Source organism: Sus scrofa, chromosome 11 (assembly GCF_000003025.6).
Source record: "Sus scrofa isolate TJ Tabasco breed Duroc chromosome 11, Sscrofa11.1, whole genome shotgun sequence".
Lineage (NCBI taxonomy): Eukaryota > Metazoa > Chordata > Mammalia > Artiodactyla > Suidae > Sus > Sus scrofa.
The window spans coordinates 49,255,317-49,271,007 of NC_010453.5; the positions used below are offsets into that span (position 1 = coordinate 49,255,317).

The window sequence follows — 15,691 nt, forward strand, 5'->3', positions numbered from 1 at the left end:
TGTGTTATCCTAATAAAACTGCATTTATTATCAAAAAAGCACTATACAGAAAGCTAGAGTTTAGAAATAAAATGTATTTGCATAATTTTCTTTTGAATACTTAGGAAAGTTTAGTCTAAAGACAAAAACATGCACAAAAGTATTAGTTTCTCCAAAGTTTCAATTTCTCACTAACATACACAAATTAGCTTTCATATTGTATAATTTACAGATTAATATGAGCACCACTATATATGTCTGCACATGTATATATATATACACACACACATACACAAATATACAGATATCTATAATAATCTAAATCATTTTATACTCAAAGACCATTTTAAAGGCAAAAAAGTTCTGTTGAGAAAATTAGAAGAGTTAAAAAATTTTCTATTTTGAGAAAATTAGACAAGCATAATAAAAACCTAACTAAATTCATGAGCACAAAATTGCAACTCTTAAGATGATAGTGTTTCAAGGCATACAAGAGATCAAATAAGTGAATAATTTTCATGGTGAAATACATGACCAAATGCTCACACACACAAAAAAAAAATGATAATAATTGTTTCATTGTGTTAGATTAGCTCAGAGTTAAGAACTGCCATTTTTAAAGTAAAAAAGATAAAATATCTCAGGGAATTTAAACACTGCATATATACAAACAATTACAGTGTTATTGTAATGGCCTTAATCCCATTTTGTTTAGGAAACTTAAACACCAAGGTACAGCAGGAAATGAAGCTTGTGATAACCATCTAAAGGACAGCATACTCACTCAGTATTTATTGAGGCTGAACTCATGTTATGTGCGCGCGCGCGCACACACACACACACACACACACACACACACCCCTTTTAATGAAACAAAACCAAGCTTAGGATATATTAAAGATGTGACTACTAGCCAGCATCGTGTATCCCAAAAGAATGAAACCGGACAGAAAATGCAAGAAATAGTAGCTAATTTTACTGATTACTCTGGGTGATATTATAAGAGAGAATAGCAAGTGACATTTTTTCTTCAACTCTCCTCCAAATCTCCAGAGCCCCAAACTCTGGAAAGATCAACCTACTTTTCTATACGTGAACACCAATCAGCTTAAGCAGGTAGAAAGTGGTTTGTGTAACTGCATGGAGACGTCTGGAGACTCAAGCCTCCAGTTCTGTTAAGAACTGGATAATATAGGTATTATAAAGACATTCTTTGAAGACTTTTTTTTTTCTTTTCTTTTGGTCTTTTTGCCATTTTCTTGGGCCACTCCCGCAGCATATGGAGGTTCCCAGGCTAGGGGTCGAATCGGAGCTGTAGCCACCCGCCTATGCCAGAGCTACAGCAATGCGGGATCCAAGCCGCGGTTCTGCAACCTACACCACAGCTCACGGCAACGCCGGATCGTTAACCCACTGAGCAAGGGCAGGGATCGAACCCGCAACCTCATGGTTCCTAGTCGGATTCGTTAACCACTGCGCCACGACGGGAACTCCTCTTTGAAGACTTTTAATGAGCTATCGTCTACCTTCCTTGATATAAACTTTTTCTATCACTCAACCTCCTTCACAATGTGAAAAGACCTCACTTCTTTTTTAAAACAAAGTATCCAAAGAACTGGGCCTATAAGTTTCAAATCACTAGTATCTCTATTTTAGTAGTAAACTTGTTTTCCAAAAAACTTTAGGCTCTGTTATAGGGAGTCAAATGACCCTCATGTCATGTGCATAACTGATTTTCTCTCTTTTTTAACTTATATTTTCTGTGATGTCCGAAACATCTTACTAGCTTCCAAATCCTTCATTGTTTCCAAATATTTAGAATTTTAATTTAAAATCAACCTTCCCCTGGTATATCTTCTCAGGCTGACCCTCCAACATATATCATAGTATTCACCCTCATTCAACCATTCAGGTTATGAGTACTCATATTTATTTAACTGCAGTGTTCTAGCCAAAGCAATATGATTTTTACAGCTAGATTTACTTTATCCTTTTATAACTATATGTATCCTTATGTCTCTGTAGATTAAAATAGACTAAACATAAAAGCATGGGCTTTGGAATCACATCAACTGGAGTTTCAGAACTAGCTCCACTATTTACTACTCATGATCTTGGGAGAAGAGTTCTCTTATATCATGGGAAAAATGAGAATGATTAAAAAATTAACATCATAGGGGCACACTGAAAATTAAATGAGAGAATTAATAAGGTAAGGAGCATATCAGGATTAGAAATCATTTTAAGCCACAGGATCATACCAAATGCCAAGAGCTAAAATTTAGTATTTAACAAATGCTGAAAGCCTACCATGAGCAAAATATAATATTTAATGCTCTGAAAGAAACACATATGAGTTAGAAGGGATCCTAAATGAGTCTTATTCCTTAAGGAGCTTAACAACAGCAATAAGAGGTATATAATTACAAATGGGATGAAGGCAAGGAAAACAAATTAAACAACACAAGTAGTTGGAGAAAGAAGTTAGGCCTTTTCTGCTTTTACAAAGCACCATCCGAGAAGGGAAAGGGAAAGCTAATTTTCCCGTACTTATATGCTCTCTACCCGCAATTCCTCCTTCGCCCTTGTTTATTAGTTCCCAAACACAGCATGTCTTTGTAGCTTTGGACATCTGCTTCTCTATCTACAAATTCCGCCACTTTTTCCTGGCAATTTTTAAGACCTCCTCAAATGTCACCTCCTAAGTAAAGCCACTCTCTAACTGACCATGATGCAACTTACTTATGTGAATATGGTATGGTTTTTTTTAAATCACATTATATAGTGAATAACCCAAGAGCAAGAAACGCACTCTTAATTATTTTATATCCCTCCCCTCTGCCTCTCTACCGAATAGCTTACTTCCCAGCTTAGTATTTGGTACATAATAAAGACTCAGTAAACGTATGTTGAATGAACAATTAATGAATTAATAACAGCATAATTGAGAAGTACAAGGGTGAGAAAAGCTGACACAATTTTTTGAGCCTGGTCAACTAGAAAAATATCAGAAAAGTTAGGAAAAAATGGAAGTGAAAGCATTTTAAACAAATGAAACACCACAAAGACTCTAAGAAGTAAAATTAAAGTACATTCTAACAGAGGCAAGAAGTTCTAACAGATGATGAGCACCTCACAGAAAAGGAACTACATTCTTCATATTTATCTCTTTTCTTTCTATTGATTTAAAAAAAAATTTTTTTTTGGCTTTTTAGGGCCGCACCTGCGACACATGGAGGTTCCCAAGCTAGGGGTCAAATCTGAGCCGTAGCTGCTGGCCTGTGCCACAGCAACAGTGGATCTAAGCAGTATTGGTGACCTACACCACAGCTCACAGCAATGCCAAATCCTTAACCCACTAAGCAAGGCCAGGGATCAAACCTGCCTCCTCATGGATGCTAGTCAGATTCGTTTCAGCTGAGCCATGACAGGAACTCTTGATTTAAAAAATTTTTAAGACGACACAGTCATACTATGAATGTCTAACGTTATTTAATCTCTAAACTAGAGCATTATTAAAGTGATAAAACAGAGTTAAAGTCACATTTGAACTACGAATGTCACTGTTTCTTAGTGAAGTATTGATGTTTAAATGGAACCACTGATAGGAGGCCAAAATTTAGCTACAGTCCATATCTTTAATGAAAAGAAGAGCTCTACAATTGAGTAAATAAACAAGAAAACTCAACAAAAATCACTTTAAAGCTTACTCTAAATATGACTATTTATGGTAATGTTTTAAAAAAACAGTCCATAACTATTTAGTCAGTGGTTCAATTTCTAATCCCTACCCCTATTATCCCCAACAGTTTGAGTCAGGCTCTAAGCATGGTACATGCATTGATGTGAATGCAAAACTATTTTAACTAGAAAAGATTGAAGAGATCAATGTAAAGACTGATTAAGGCAACTTTTGCATCTTTTTTCTTTTTTTTAATGGCTGCACCTGTGCAAATGCAAGTTCCCAGGCATCTGCTGTATCTACGGATCCTTTGACCCACTATGCCGCAGCAGGAACTCCCTTGCATCTTTTTAAGTTAGTGGCATCAGTCCTTGATTATTTCTAATTTTATTTCAAATCTTCCAGCTTTCTCTTCTTTAATGAGCAGTATTTTACAATGGTCAACCATGATTTCTAGTTGTTTTATTGACAAATGAACTGAAGTATAAAAAGGGAGAGTGGGTGGCAAGTGTTTTTCTAGTAGCAGATGATGTAACAGATGCAAAAGGAGAAGGAACAAGATGCATTTATTTAGCTGCATTAGTTTGCTTGAGAGGAGGGGTGCAATCACTGTTTCCTCTCTGCCCTATCATGTTTATCCCTGCAGAGTAAGATATTCATTAAATATTTACTGATGAATGTAAGAGGACTGTGCTGGTCCCTAAAATTGAAATCTTGGAAAACTAGCCTGTTCTTGCCTACGCCAGGCTCTGACTCTGTGGGCCATCATCTGACACCTCCACCGAACTTCACATGAGATCTGTTCAGAGCCCTAGACCAGCTGTCACACATACCCCTCAGTCATCTTTGGTCACCACATAATATATAAACCCTTATGTAATCTACCTGTTCTCTTATTTTTATCCCGAAGCTTCCCTAGGCTTTCTCCTGATCCAACATGAAATTGTTCCTGTGCATCGCATGACTTAACTATAAGTCCAATGGTAAAGAGACTTGCTTTCAGACCTTGGGGGTCATGGTGTTGCCGTCAATGCTGTGTCTGCATGTTAATGTGGATACCATACAACTGCCTTATCTTTTAGTTCTTAGACATACTGCAGTTCCAATGACTTTCATTTCCAATATACTTCAGTTCCCCTCTCCTGGCCACATCAAGGGGATACTTGGGGCTATGACAGAAGAAGGGTATTCAGAACGGATCTACCCAGTGGTCTCAATGGGTCTTTAGATTTTTAAGAAATTCAGTGGTTTAAAATACTAAGATTCTCTTAAAAATAAAAATTTACCAGTGCTACTTTTACTAGCAGCATCATAAGGAATACACACATTTAATGGTGATAAAAAGGAAGAAAGATCAAACTTTTCTGTTTAAATTATAAAAAGAGCTGTGGGTTCCTACCCTATTGAGTGATACAGCAATCTCCTGAATATTGGCTCTGTGTATTCTACTGCATCTGTCAAAGAGGATCAATGAATTCTCTCAGACGTCAGGATTTAGCTTTAACTAGAACACTGCAGCACCAAAAGTCTAAAATTCCACCTTATTTTAACACAGTAGTATTACATGCCAAGAAAGAAAAGATTCAAACTTGGACAAAACACAGAGAATTACAAAATGTCAACATAAACAAGCACATTATACAAGATCCTGAAATGAATTGTAACAGTGAATTCATAAATTTTAGTTTGGAATTCATTCCAAATTGCAGTGTGAACAAGACAGGGGAAAAAAAAAAAGGTTAACTACCATCACTACCTCTCTGGAAGGAATTTTGCAGGCCTAGTTTTAATTTACTACTTCCTGCCTGTGCGTGAGTATTAAGGTTCTCAGCCTTGCCAAATCCCACCCTTATCACATAGAAGCTCTCAGAATTCAGGTGCTTATCAAGTAAAAGCTATTTAGTTGTGGTTTACCTCAGAACTGAGAAGCCTTAATTAAAGAAAGCCCTGTAGCCCAGACACCTAGAAAGCTTTTTAAAACCACCTGTTACTTACGTCGACAGGGACCAGCAGGCTCTTGCCGAGATGCTGATTAAAAGAAAGGCACCAGGCTTCAGTGTACCCGTTCATGTTAGGAACATACTTCTTTATGGTCTCATCGTTCAGCCTCAGCCATACACCATCGTCATTGTGGATCTACGGGAAACAAGAAACAGAAACAAGCCGTGCCCTCTGGTGACTCCGAGGAAAGGCCCCGAGGCAGGCAAGTAGTGGTGGACGTGGACGGTAAGCATCTACTCTTTGCAGAAGGTAAGTAAGTATGAGAAAACCTTTAAGGAAAAACACAGCCAGGCCTGCCAAACAATACCATCATTCACGTGGTGAGAATGTAAAAAGCAGTATCACCTTGAAGCAAAATCACAAAGAAATCACTGTTTAAGATAAAGAATTCAAACGTAAAGTCAAACGTTTCCCAAAAGAACATGAAACTCCTCCTCTCCTCCTAACCAGAAGTTACTGGATTGAATGATTAGAAAAATGTACTTCCCAAGGTTAAAGCAATACAAATAAACATATTCAAAAGAAACATTTTTAAAATTCAAAAATTGTCAACCAGCTATAATAAAAATGATTATATATATATATATACATATACCTGTACTTATTTTCAGTGAGTACATGTACAGGTTCTGACTACTATGTTAACTGAATTCCTTTTATGCTAAAAGTCTAATTTTAGTTACTTTGACTTAAAAAAAAATGAAATGTTTTGAGACTCAATGAACAAGTTTTTTTTTTTTTTTTGCTTCATAGGGCCACACCTGCGGCAGATGCAGGTTCTCAGGCTAGGGGTTTAATTGGAGCTGTAGCTGCAGGCCTATGACACAGCCACAACAATGCCAGATCCGAGCCACATCTGCGACCGACGCCGCAGCTCACGGCAATATCGGATCCTTAATCCACTGAGCGAGGGCAGGGAACGAACCAGCAACCTTATGGTTCCTAGTTGGATTTGTTTCTGCTGTGCCACAATGGGAACTCCTGAACAGAATTTTTAAATTCCACAAAACAAACTTTCCAAACACTACCCAAACTGCTTAAAACATAACTCTAACAACAACAAAAGATTATATTGTACAAACAATGCAAAAACTTTGTCCAACATTTATCCCAACGGTTTCTTTCCGAATTACCTCGTCAATAAAAGTGACAGTTCCGTTGACCTTCACTATGCCTATCTGCTCACTCTGAAGGGAAGGGTGGCTACGGATACGCAGCCCTGCACTGTCCTTGGCCACAAACTTTCGAACCTGAGAAAGGCAAAGACAGAGAGGTGAGACAGGAAAAACCATGGAACAGAGAACTTAGAAGTGGTACGAGAGAAGATTAAATAGGTTTGAAAGTTTCCAAAATTACTTGGAGCTGACTTCCCCATTCTATTAACAGTGGACAACAGAATGCTTCTAAGTATAAAAATGTAAATTATTGGAGTTCCCATTGAGGCTCAGTGGGTTAAGAACCTGACTAGTATCCACGAGGATGCAGGTTCAATCCCTGGCCTTTCTCAGTGAGTTAAGGATCTGGTGTTGCCTCAAGATGCAGCTCAGATCTGGCACTGCTGTGGCTGTGGTGTAGGCTCCAGCTGCAGCTCCAATTCGACCCCAAGTCCAGGAACTTCCATATGCTGCAGGTGCAGCTGTAAAAAGGAAAAAAAAAAAAAGGTAAATTGTTGAAAAAATTACAATATTATTAATATATGTATAATTTCTTTTCTAAACTTTGAAGACATGATAAAAAGGAGAAGAGAGCCATTTTTTTTCCTTTTAGGAAGGTATGTATGATATAAATGCTATTACCCATGTTTCCTTCTTAATAAGTAATTTACTAGAATTCCTATAGTCCTTACTCTTTAGATGCTAGGAAATGAATTTTTCTTTTAACAGCATAGGATACTTTAACCTTGTAAACTTTATACACTTTACTTCAGTAGACTTTTTGTTAACTGTAAACTTTCAATAACAGAAAGTACATAAGGCCTATAAATTACTATAGCATTATAAAAAGAAACCGAAAAGTATGAAGTTCTACAATTGAGAAATGATTAGAACTACCATTGAGCTATTCTTTAAACTTATTTGGGAATATTTAGATTTCAAACACTGAAATAAAATAAAATATTAGATAGCTATCCTGTAGCATCAATGAAAAAAATTAATAAATCTCTGACTGATACATGTTCTGGTTTCATTCTACCCTAACCTTATTTGGTTGAGGCTCAGTCTTTGGTTTGACCAGCTGAGTTCCTGGTGGTATCATTCCTTTTGGTGGGTCTTTTACTTTTACTTCTAGGCCAGCATCTGTAAGAAAAGGAAAGGAACTGCAGCATTCGAAAATACAAGGGAGGGAGCACCCTAAACCTAATTTTATATACATTCACAGACTATTTTAAACAATTGAAACAAACATCTGAATTCTGCCCTTTTAAGGCTATTGATACACAATAATCAAAAAAGAGAAATATTTTAGGAGTTACCGTCGTGGCGCAGTGGTTAACGAATCCGACTAGGAACCATGAGGTTGCGGGTTCGATCCCTGGCCTTGCTCAGTGGGTTAAGGATCTGGCATTGCCGTGAGCTGTGGTGTAGGTTGCAGACGTGGCTCGGGTCTCGTGTTGCTGTGGCTGTGGTGTAGGCTGGCGGCTACAGCTCCGATGAGACTCCTAGCCTGGGAACCTCCATATGCTGCGGGAGCAGCCCTAGAAAAGGCAAAAAAAAAAAAAAAAAAGACAAAAAAAAAGAGAGAAATATTTGAAAAATGACCCTGAGATTCTAAACAAGTGTCTCAGGGGTTCAAGGAAAAGAGGCGGGGCTATGGAATATATGAAATGATACTGAAAAAATTCAAAATAATAAAGAAACTCTCGTGTGATTAAACCTTATCTGACAAATCAGATCAGAGCACTACTCATCTATACCAGTCAGCTGCTGAGTAACAGGCAGCACAGCATGGTTAGACTGTCCTGGATGTTCTCACATTTGTCACTAGTTGTTTGACTCTCTGTGCCCCATTTTTTTTAATCTACAAAATGGGAATGAGAATAGCACATATCTCACAGAGCTGCCATGAGAATGAAATGATTTTTTTTTTAAATATAAAATATGTAAGGTGTGCATAAAACAATTTTGGATACTGAGGGCTCAATAAACATTAGCTACTATTATCATCCTTATTCTACTAAATTATTATCTGTCTTTATCTGCAGTCAAGCAGGTCCTAGCTTACTAACAGTTCTGTCACCTTTGGAGAAAGCTGAGTTAAGGAAGCAGAGAGGAAAATGAATGATTCTAAGAAACTATAAATCTTTTTCTTCAATGTCATTCTGGAAAACAAAGATGAGTGGGTTTTTCTTATGTACTTTGTATCAGTTTCCTACACTCCCTATTAGCAAAGATCAAACCATTTTTGACTTTCTCCACTTCTGAATTCCTGCAATTTGTACCTCTTACATTCTAAGTCATGTGATTTTGTTCACCTATTTTATCTTCCAATCATCAGTAAGTTGTTAACACTTGACAGGAACTGTCTTACCTAGAACAATGTTTTGTTCAGAACCAAGAAAAGCATGTTAAATTAAAACTTTATGGATATGCTGAAATAAGAGAGAGTGCAGCAAAGGCTGAAGCTAAGGGTCTCTAGACGGCAAAGATGAATCTGACATATCTGATTCTACGGTTACATTTAATGTATATTCTGTACCGTTATGTCAGTGTAAAGTACCTCTTTATCTCCACTGTAAAAACAAAATATTTAAAGTTTCCCAAGCGGTATTTCAGTGGAGTGTTAGTGTTACTTTTTAAATTTTTTTAGGGCCATACCTGCAGCATATGGAATTCCTGGGCTAGGGATCAAATTGGAGCTGCAGCTGCTGGCCTACACCACAGCCACAGTAACACCAGATCTGAGCTGTATCTGTGACCTATGCTGCAGCTTATGGCATTGCTGGATCTTTAACCCCTGAGCAAGGCCAGGGATTGAACCCGCATCCTCAGGTATACTATGTCAGGTTCTTAACTTCCAGTGGGAACTCCCAATCAGTATTACTTAGAGCTCTCCCCTGCTCTCTCTTCCCTACAAGTAAGGGTCTCATGATAAGGATAAAACAAATTTAGAAAGGATTCCTAATTTTGGAACTTCTTAGAATTCCTAGTATGTTAACGTGAATTGTATGAATGTCTAAGATGAGATTACAATATACTGGGTTTTCTAAATCTACCTGATCATAGGAATCCTTCCACTTGAGGAGAATTAGGAAAGAGTGTTGTAAGGAATTCATATTGATGAACACTTGCTAGAGCTTTCTTGTTCTACTGTTGTCCTATAATATGCATAGTTTAAAAATAAAGATTAATGTCCAAAGGAAATGCAGTATGTTTTTCAAGGTTAGTGGTATAGGTAAAGGAAATTCATTTTTGCAACAACTATTTATTGGGCAGCCACCATGCGCCAGGCACTGAACCAGACTGGGAGATCCAAAGCTGAAAGAGATATCTCTGCTCATAGCCAGTTAGGAAGACAGATGTACCAGGATGGGGAGACGAGGCTTGTATATGGTTACAGGGCCAATCAGAGGAGATCCCCCGACCAGCCATGTTAGGGGGTGCAGGGAAGGAGTCATGAGGGTCACAAAAACACACGAATCATTAGAGTATATTAAGGTCTTATGAATGCACAAATTAAGTTCTCATTATAAAGGAGGAAATGAAGCCCCCTTAAAGTTATAAAACCTATCCATGCCTGTGATACATGTTAAAGGGCAAGCTAGAACAGAAAGAGGATTTTGATTCTAGTTCTTTGCACTAAGTAACTCATAACTTAAAAAAAATACCTATTTCAATGCCGTCGATGGTAACATGAATAGTGTACAGTCCAATGGCTCCTGGAGTCCAATTTGCACAGTAAGTGCCATCGTTATTGACACGAATCAGCATATTCTCACTGGGTCTGAAAGTAAAAAAGATGAATACTGGAACATTGCTTTCAGTTAAGCTGTTGACACCATCAAGATGTATCACAGCCAACATTAAATTGCCAGTTGTATTACCACAATGAATGGCAAACCGACTGCCCTGTTAGAGCCTGTTTTCCTTCTCTCCATACTGAATTGCACTTTTTCTTCCTCACCTCAAATCTCCAGCATCCTCTTCCTGACTCTCAGCTGATCATGACCTCATCGCCTTCTCCAGTAAAAGACAGAAGCAATCAGATACTGCCTTAAAGCTGAGACCAGATTAGTGGACCCGATTTCCTCGGCCTCCTGTTACCAGGAAGGAGTGTCCTGGGTCATGCCCAAAGCCAGCCCCTCCACTTGGGCTGTGCCTCTCATTCCCTCCGCACTTGTGTGCTGCAATCACTCTGCTCTCTCATTCATTGTCTACTTCTCCCACTTCAGTGGATCATTTCAATTTCTACTTTATTTCTATACAAACGAACCTCAGACTCTCCCATCTTAAACATCGCCCGTCAGTAGTACAGCCTTTTCTAATAGATCTCGTATCTCTTTTTCCACCTATAGCAAAACTTATCTAAAGGGTTGTCTACAATAACTCTCCATTTCCTCATTTTAAATTCTCTTCTAAAGCTTACCCTAACTAGGCTTTTGCTCCCAATATGTCACTGAAATTGCCTATGTCATCACCCCATCCCCAAATTCAACAGCTGTTCCTTTGTCTTCAAGCAATCTCTCAGTAGCAGTTAATAACTGACAACCACTCTTTCTTAAAAAACCTTCTTTCTGCTTCTGCAACATTTTTCCTATTTTTTTTCTTTCTCAGTGTTTTGTTGACTCTCCCTTTTCTGACCACCCTTTAACTTATGGAAGGCCCCAAGATTTGGGTCTAGGTCTTCTTTTTCCTTTCTGTATTATCTCTCTAGTTGATCATTCATCTATTCCTCAATTTTAAATACTATCTCTATAATGATGACTCAAAAATTTATTTCTCACTGAATTTCAAGCTACTATTTCCAACTGTCCTGGAAATCTCCCCAACTTCGAGAAGAATAACTATTTTTCCTTCGCCCCAGCATGCAACAATAGCAGAAATAGAACAGGAGTTCCCACTGTGGCTCAGTGGTAAAAAACCCAAGTAGTATCTGTTAGGACAAGGGTTCTCCCAACTCAGTGGGTTAAGGATCTGGCGCTGCCATGAGCTGAAGTGTAGGTGGCCGATATGGCTCACATCTAGCATTGCTGTGGCTGTAGTGTAGGCTGGCAGCTGTAGCTCCAATGCGACCCCTAGCCTGGGAACCTCCATATGCTGCGAGTGTGACCCTAAAACAAAACAAAACAAAATAAAACATATGGTATTTGTCTTTCTCCTTCTGACTTATTTCACTCGGTATTTCCATCCATGTTGCTGCAAATTGCATTATGTCGTTCTTTTTTATGGCTGAGTAGTATTCCACTGTGTATACATACACATCTTCCTAATCCAATCATCTGTCAATGGACATTTGGGTTGTTTCCATGTCTTGGCTATTGTGAATAGAGCTGCAATGAACATGCATGTGTCTTTTTCAAGGAAAGTTTTGTCTGGATATATGTCCAGGAGTGGGATTGCTGGACTATATGGTAGTTCTATGCATAGATTTCTAAGGTACCTCCATACTGTTCTCCATAGTGGCTGTACCAGCTTACATTCCCACCAACAGTGCAGGAGGATTCCCTTTTCTCCACAACCTCTCTAACATTTGTTATTTGTTGACTTATTAAAGACGGCCACTCTGACTGGTGTGAGGTGGTATCTCATGGTAGTTTTGATTTGCATTTCTCTAATAATCAGGGATGTTGAGCATTTTTTCATGTGCTTGTTGGCCACCTGTATATCTTCCTTGGAGAAATGCCTGTTCAGGTCTTTTGCCCCTTTTTCCATTGGGTTGTTGGCTTTTTTGCTGTTGAGTTGGATAAGTTACTTGTATATTCTAGAGATTAAGCCCTTGCAGTTGCATCATTTGAAACTATTTTCTCCCATTCTGTAAGTTGTCTTTTTGTTATCACTCATATCTGGTATCTAATATACAGCACAAATGAACCTTTCCACAGAAAAGAAAATCATGAACTTGGAGAATAGACTTGTGTTTGCCCGGGGGGAGGGGAGGGAGTGGGAGGGATTGGGAACTTGGGGTTAACAGATGCAAACTATTGCTCTTGGAATGGATTTACAATGAGATCCTGCTGTGCAGCACTGAGAACTATGTCTAGATACTTACACCACAGCACAACAATGGGAGAAAAAATTATGTATATATGTATGTGTAACTGGGTCCCCACTTTGTACAGTGGGGAAAAAAACACTAAAAAAATAGGGGAAAAAAATAGAAAAGAAAGAAAAAAAGAAAAGGCAAATGAAAACATGCCTGTTCATTTCTGAGACTTTCTGATCCTCATAAAAACCATGACACCAGGGGTCAGTAACATTTCCTGTAATGATATTTTAGTCCACTGTGCCAGTCTGTCATAACTAGTTAACTCTAATGATAGAGAAGCTCATGAGCAAGGCTGTGTTCTAATAGAACTTTATTTGCAGAACAGGCCTGACTGGGTCTGCAGGCCAATGCTGGCCAAGCCCTACACTGCTAGATAATCTATACTGACGCTTGAAGCTGAAGAAACCTATACTCATTCTTGGATCTTCTCTTTCCCCGCTCCCTATTTCCATTCCAGCGGCAGGCTGTTGGCTTCACTTCTAAGAGTAGCCCCTGTCCATCCACCCCTCTTCGTTCCACTGCTAAGGCCCTTCAACCCCAGTCCAGGTCACCTCAGAGCCTCTACCTCATTTCTCTGTTTCCACTCTCGCTCCTCTGAAATTTACTCTCCAGAGAGTAGCTGGAATGATCTTTTTAAACTATAAATCAGATTATATCCCCCTCCTGCTTAAAGTCCTCCAAGTAAATTTGCTTACAAGAAAATCTGAACTTCTTAACACAGCTCTCCAGTCCCTATAGAAGGCCATCATCTGGACCTCCGATCTAATCTTCAACTGTTTTCTTTCCTGCTCACTATTCTCCAGTCCCACATCTCTTTCTGTACTTCAAAGACATCTCTTCTACCCCAGATTCTCTCTGCCTAAAATGAATTTCCCCCAAATCTTTATACAACCAACTACCATCCAGCTCTTCACTCAGATATTACCTCTTCAAACAGCCTTTCCTGGTCATCCAATACTTTGGTGGCTTGTCCCGTCCCCATCACTCTCTGGCAAACGACCTTATTTATCATGTACCGTTTAGTTTACTTATTTATAGCCTGTTTCTCCACAGGAATGTAAATGTCATGAGAACCAGCACCTGGTCTAGCTTGTTCACACAAGTATCCCAGAGCCTGCACCAGTGCCTTCCAGAGAGCAGATGCCTAAGAGTATGTGCTGAATGAATAAATGCATTTACTCTGACAAGAGACCTTTAATATTAGGTTTAAAATGCCCAATGCATGAAAATCTATTTACATGAAAGCTATTACAATCCAAATGACCAATTCATTCTTATTTAACATACTGTAAACCTATACAGTCCGCATTTATATTACAAAAATCACATGCTTCCACTGTGCGGAGATTTTGAAACTAAATTTAAGCCAGAGACCAAATGCTACTCTCCTATTCCTAGACAAAGATATATTCTGAAAACCTGGCTATTTTGACAGAAAACTTTCTAGACTGTGTGCTAAAGCTCTACCTTGCATACAGGTCAGAATAAGACCATAGGAACCTGCTAATTTCTAGCAAGTCATGTGATATGCAATACAATGAAGTATACTAAGTAGTTACACTATTTCAGATTCACTTTGGAACTTTTTATAAATTCTGTGGAGTTGGCCTCTCTAAAGTACAATCCATCTAATAATTTTTTCCAAGCATAAGTACTTTCTCCTAACAAGCAAGTAAAATAGTAAATCCAAAAATCTGCTTCAATCTGGAGTTAACAGAATTACTTAGAGGCTTAAAAATAAAGTCCTCATAACCAAAAATACAAGCGCAGATTGAAATCAGTCTGCCACTCATTAGAGAAAAGAAAGGGAAAACAAAAATAGGAAAAAAAAAAAAAACCACAAACCCCATATTAACCAATTTACTAACAATAAGCCAAGTAATATTCTTTTAGATACTACTCTTTCTGTACTCCTTAGTATAACATACTGGCAGTATTACAGTTCAATACAAATACATTCTACCTATCTTACCTGCAAATCTACACATTACAAAACCTGTGGTAAATCTCCACTGGAAATTTTAAAATGCTCTAAAGTACTTACTTACAGAAAATAAAGTTGGCATACAGGGTGATTTTAGTTGTAACATGTATTCTGGCTATGCTTTGAGAAAGTGATCCTTACCTCTTAGGAGTTGGTGATGCAAAACGCAGTTCTTCAAATGAGTAATTTTCATACACCTTTAAGAAAGAAACCAAAAGGATCACAAAATCATTAGAAACATTCTTAACTAACACAGTGACAGACATTCAATAAATGGTGCTGAGACAACTGGTTATCCATATAGGAGAAAAATAAAAAACCCAATTACCTACATCACAAAAGTAAATTCAAAATAAATTTACAGAAATAAGTTCTAGGTGTGTTAAAGACCCAGACGTAACAATAAAACACCAACAAAATTCAGAAGAAAAAAAAAGATAGTATCTTTAGAGTGCATTAAAATTTTAAATGGCTCCAAAACAAAGACTATAAAGAAGGGGCAGAGATAAGCCTTTAACTGGGAGAAGGGGATTTATAATTCATATAACCAAAAAAGGATATGAACCCACAATAAATAAAGAATAAATCAATACGAAAGAGAAAAATAACACAAGAGAGAGTAAAGACAAGTCACTGAAGAGAGAAATATGAAAGGCCAAAAAACATGTGAGAAATTCTTCAACCATTAAGGAAATGCAAATTAAAACAGCAATATAATCATTTCACAGTCATCAAATTATGTTTGTAAGAACTGAATGTAGATGAGAACATAAGGTATTTAGCATTGTGATACACTGCTGATGGGAACATGAGTTTTGGCAACATTTAACATAGCTGAAGAC

The 15,691-nt window shown here is 37.9% G+C and overlaps 1 protein-coding gene across 21 annotated transcripts in view; it reads right to left on the reverse strand.

Moving 5' to 3' along the window:
• The window catches only part of MYCBP2 (MYC binding protein 2, E3 ubiquitin protein ligase), a 268,897-nt gene that overhangs the window by 91,348 nt on the left and 161,858 nt on the right, over positions 1-15,691 (reverse strand). For all 21 annotated transcript variants that reach the window (XM_021065752.1, XM_021065749.1, XM_021065733.1 and 18 more), the window contains 5 exons: positions 14,991-15,046; positions 10,488-10,603; positions 7,862-7,959; positions 6,796-6,912; positions 5,657-5,797 (listed from right to left, as the gene is read on the reverse strand). In XM_021065752.1, the coding sequence (XP_020921411.1) occupies positions 5,657-5,797; positions 6,796-6,912; positions 7,862-7,959; positions 10,488-10,603; positions 14,991-15,046 (528 nt within the window). The remainder of the gene's footprint in view (positions 1-5,656; positions 5,798-6,795; positions 6,913-7,861; positions 7,960-10,487; positions 10,604-14,990; positions 15,047-15,691) is intronic.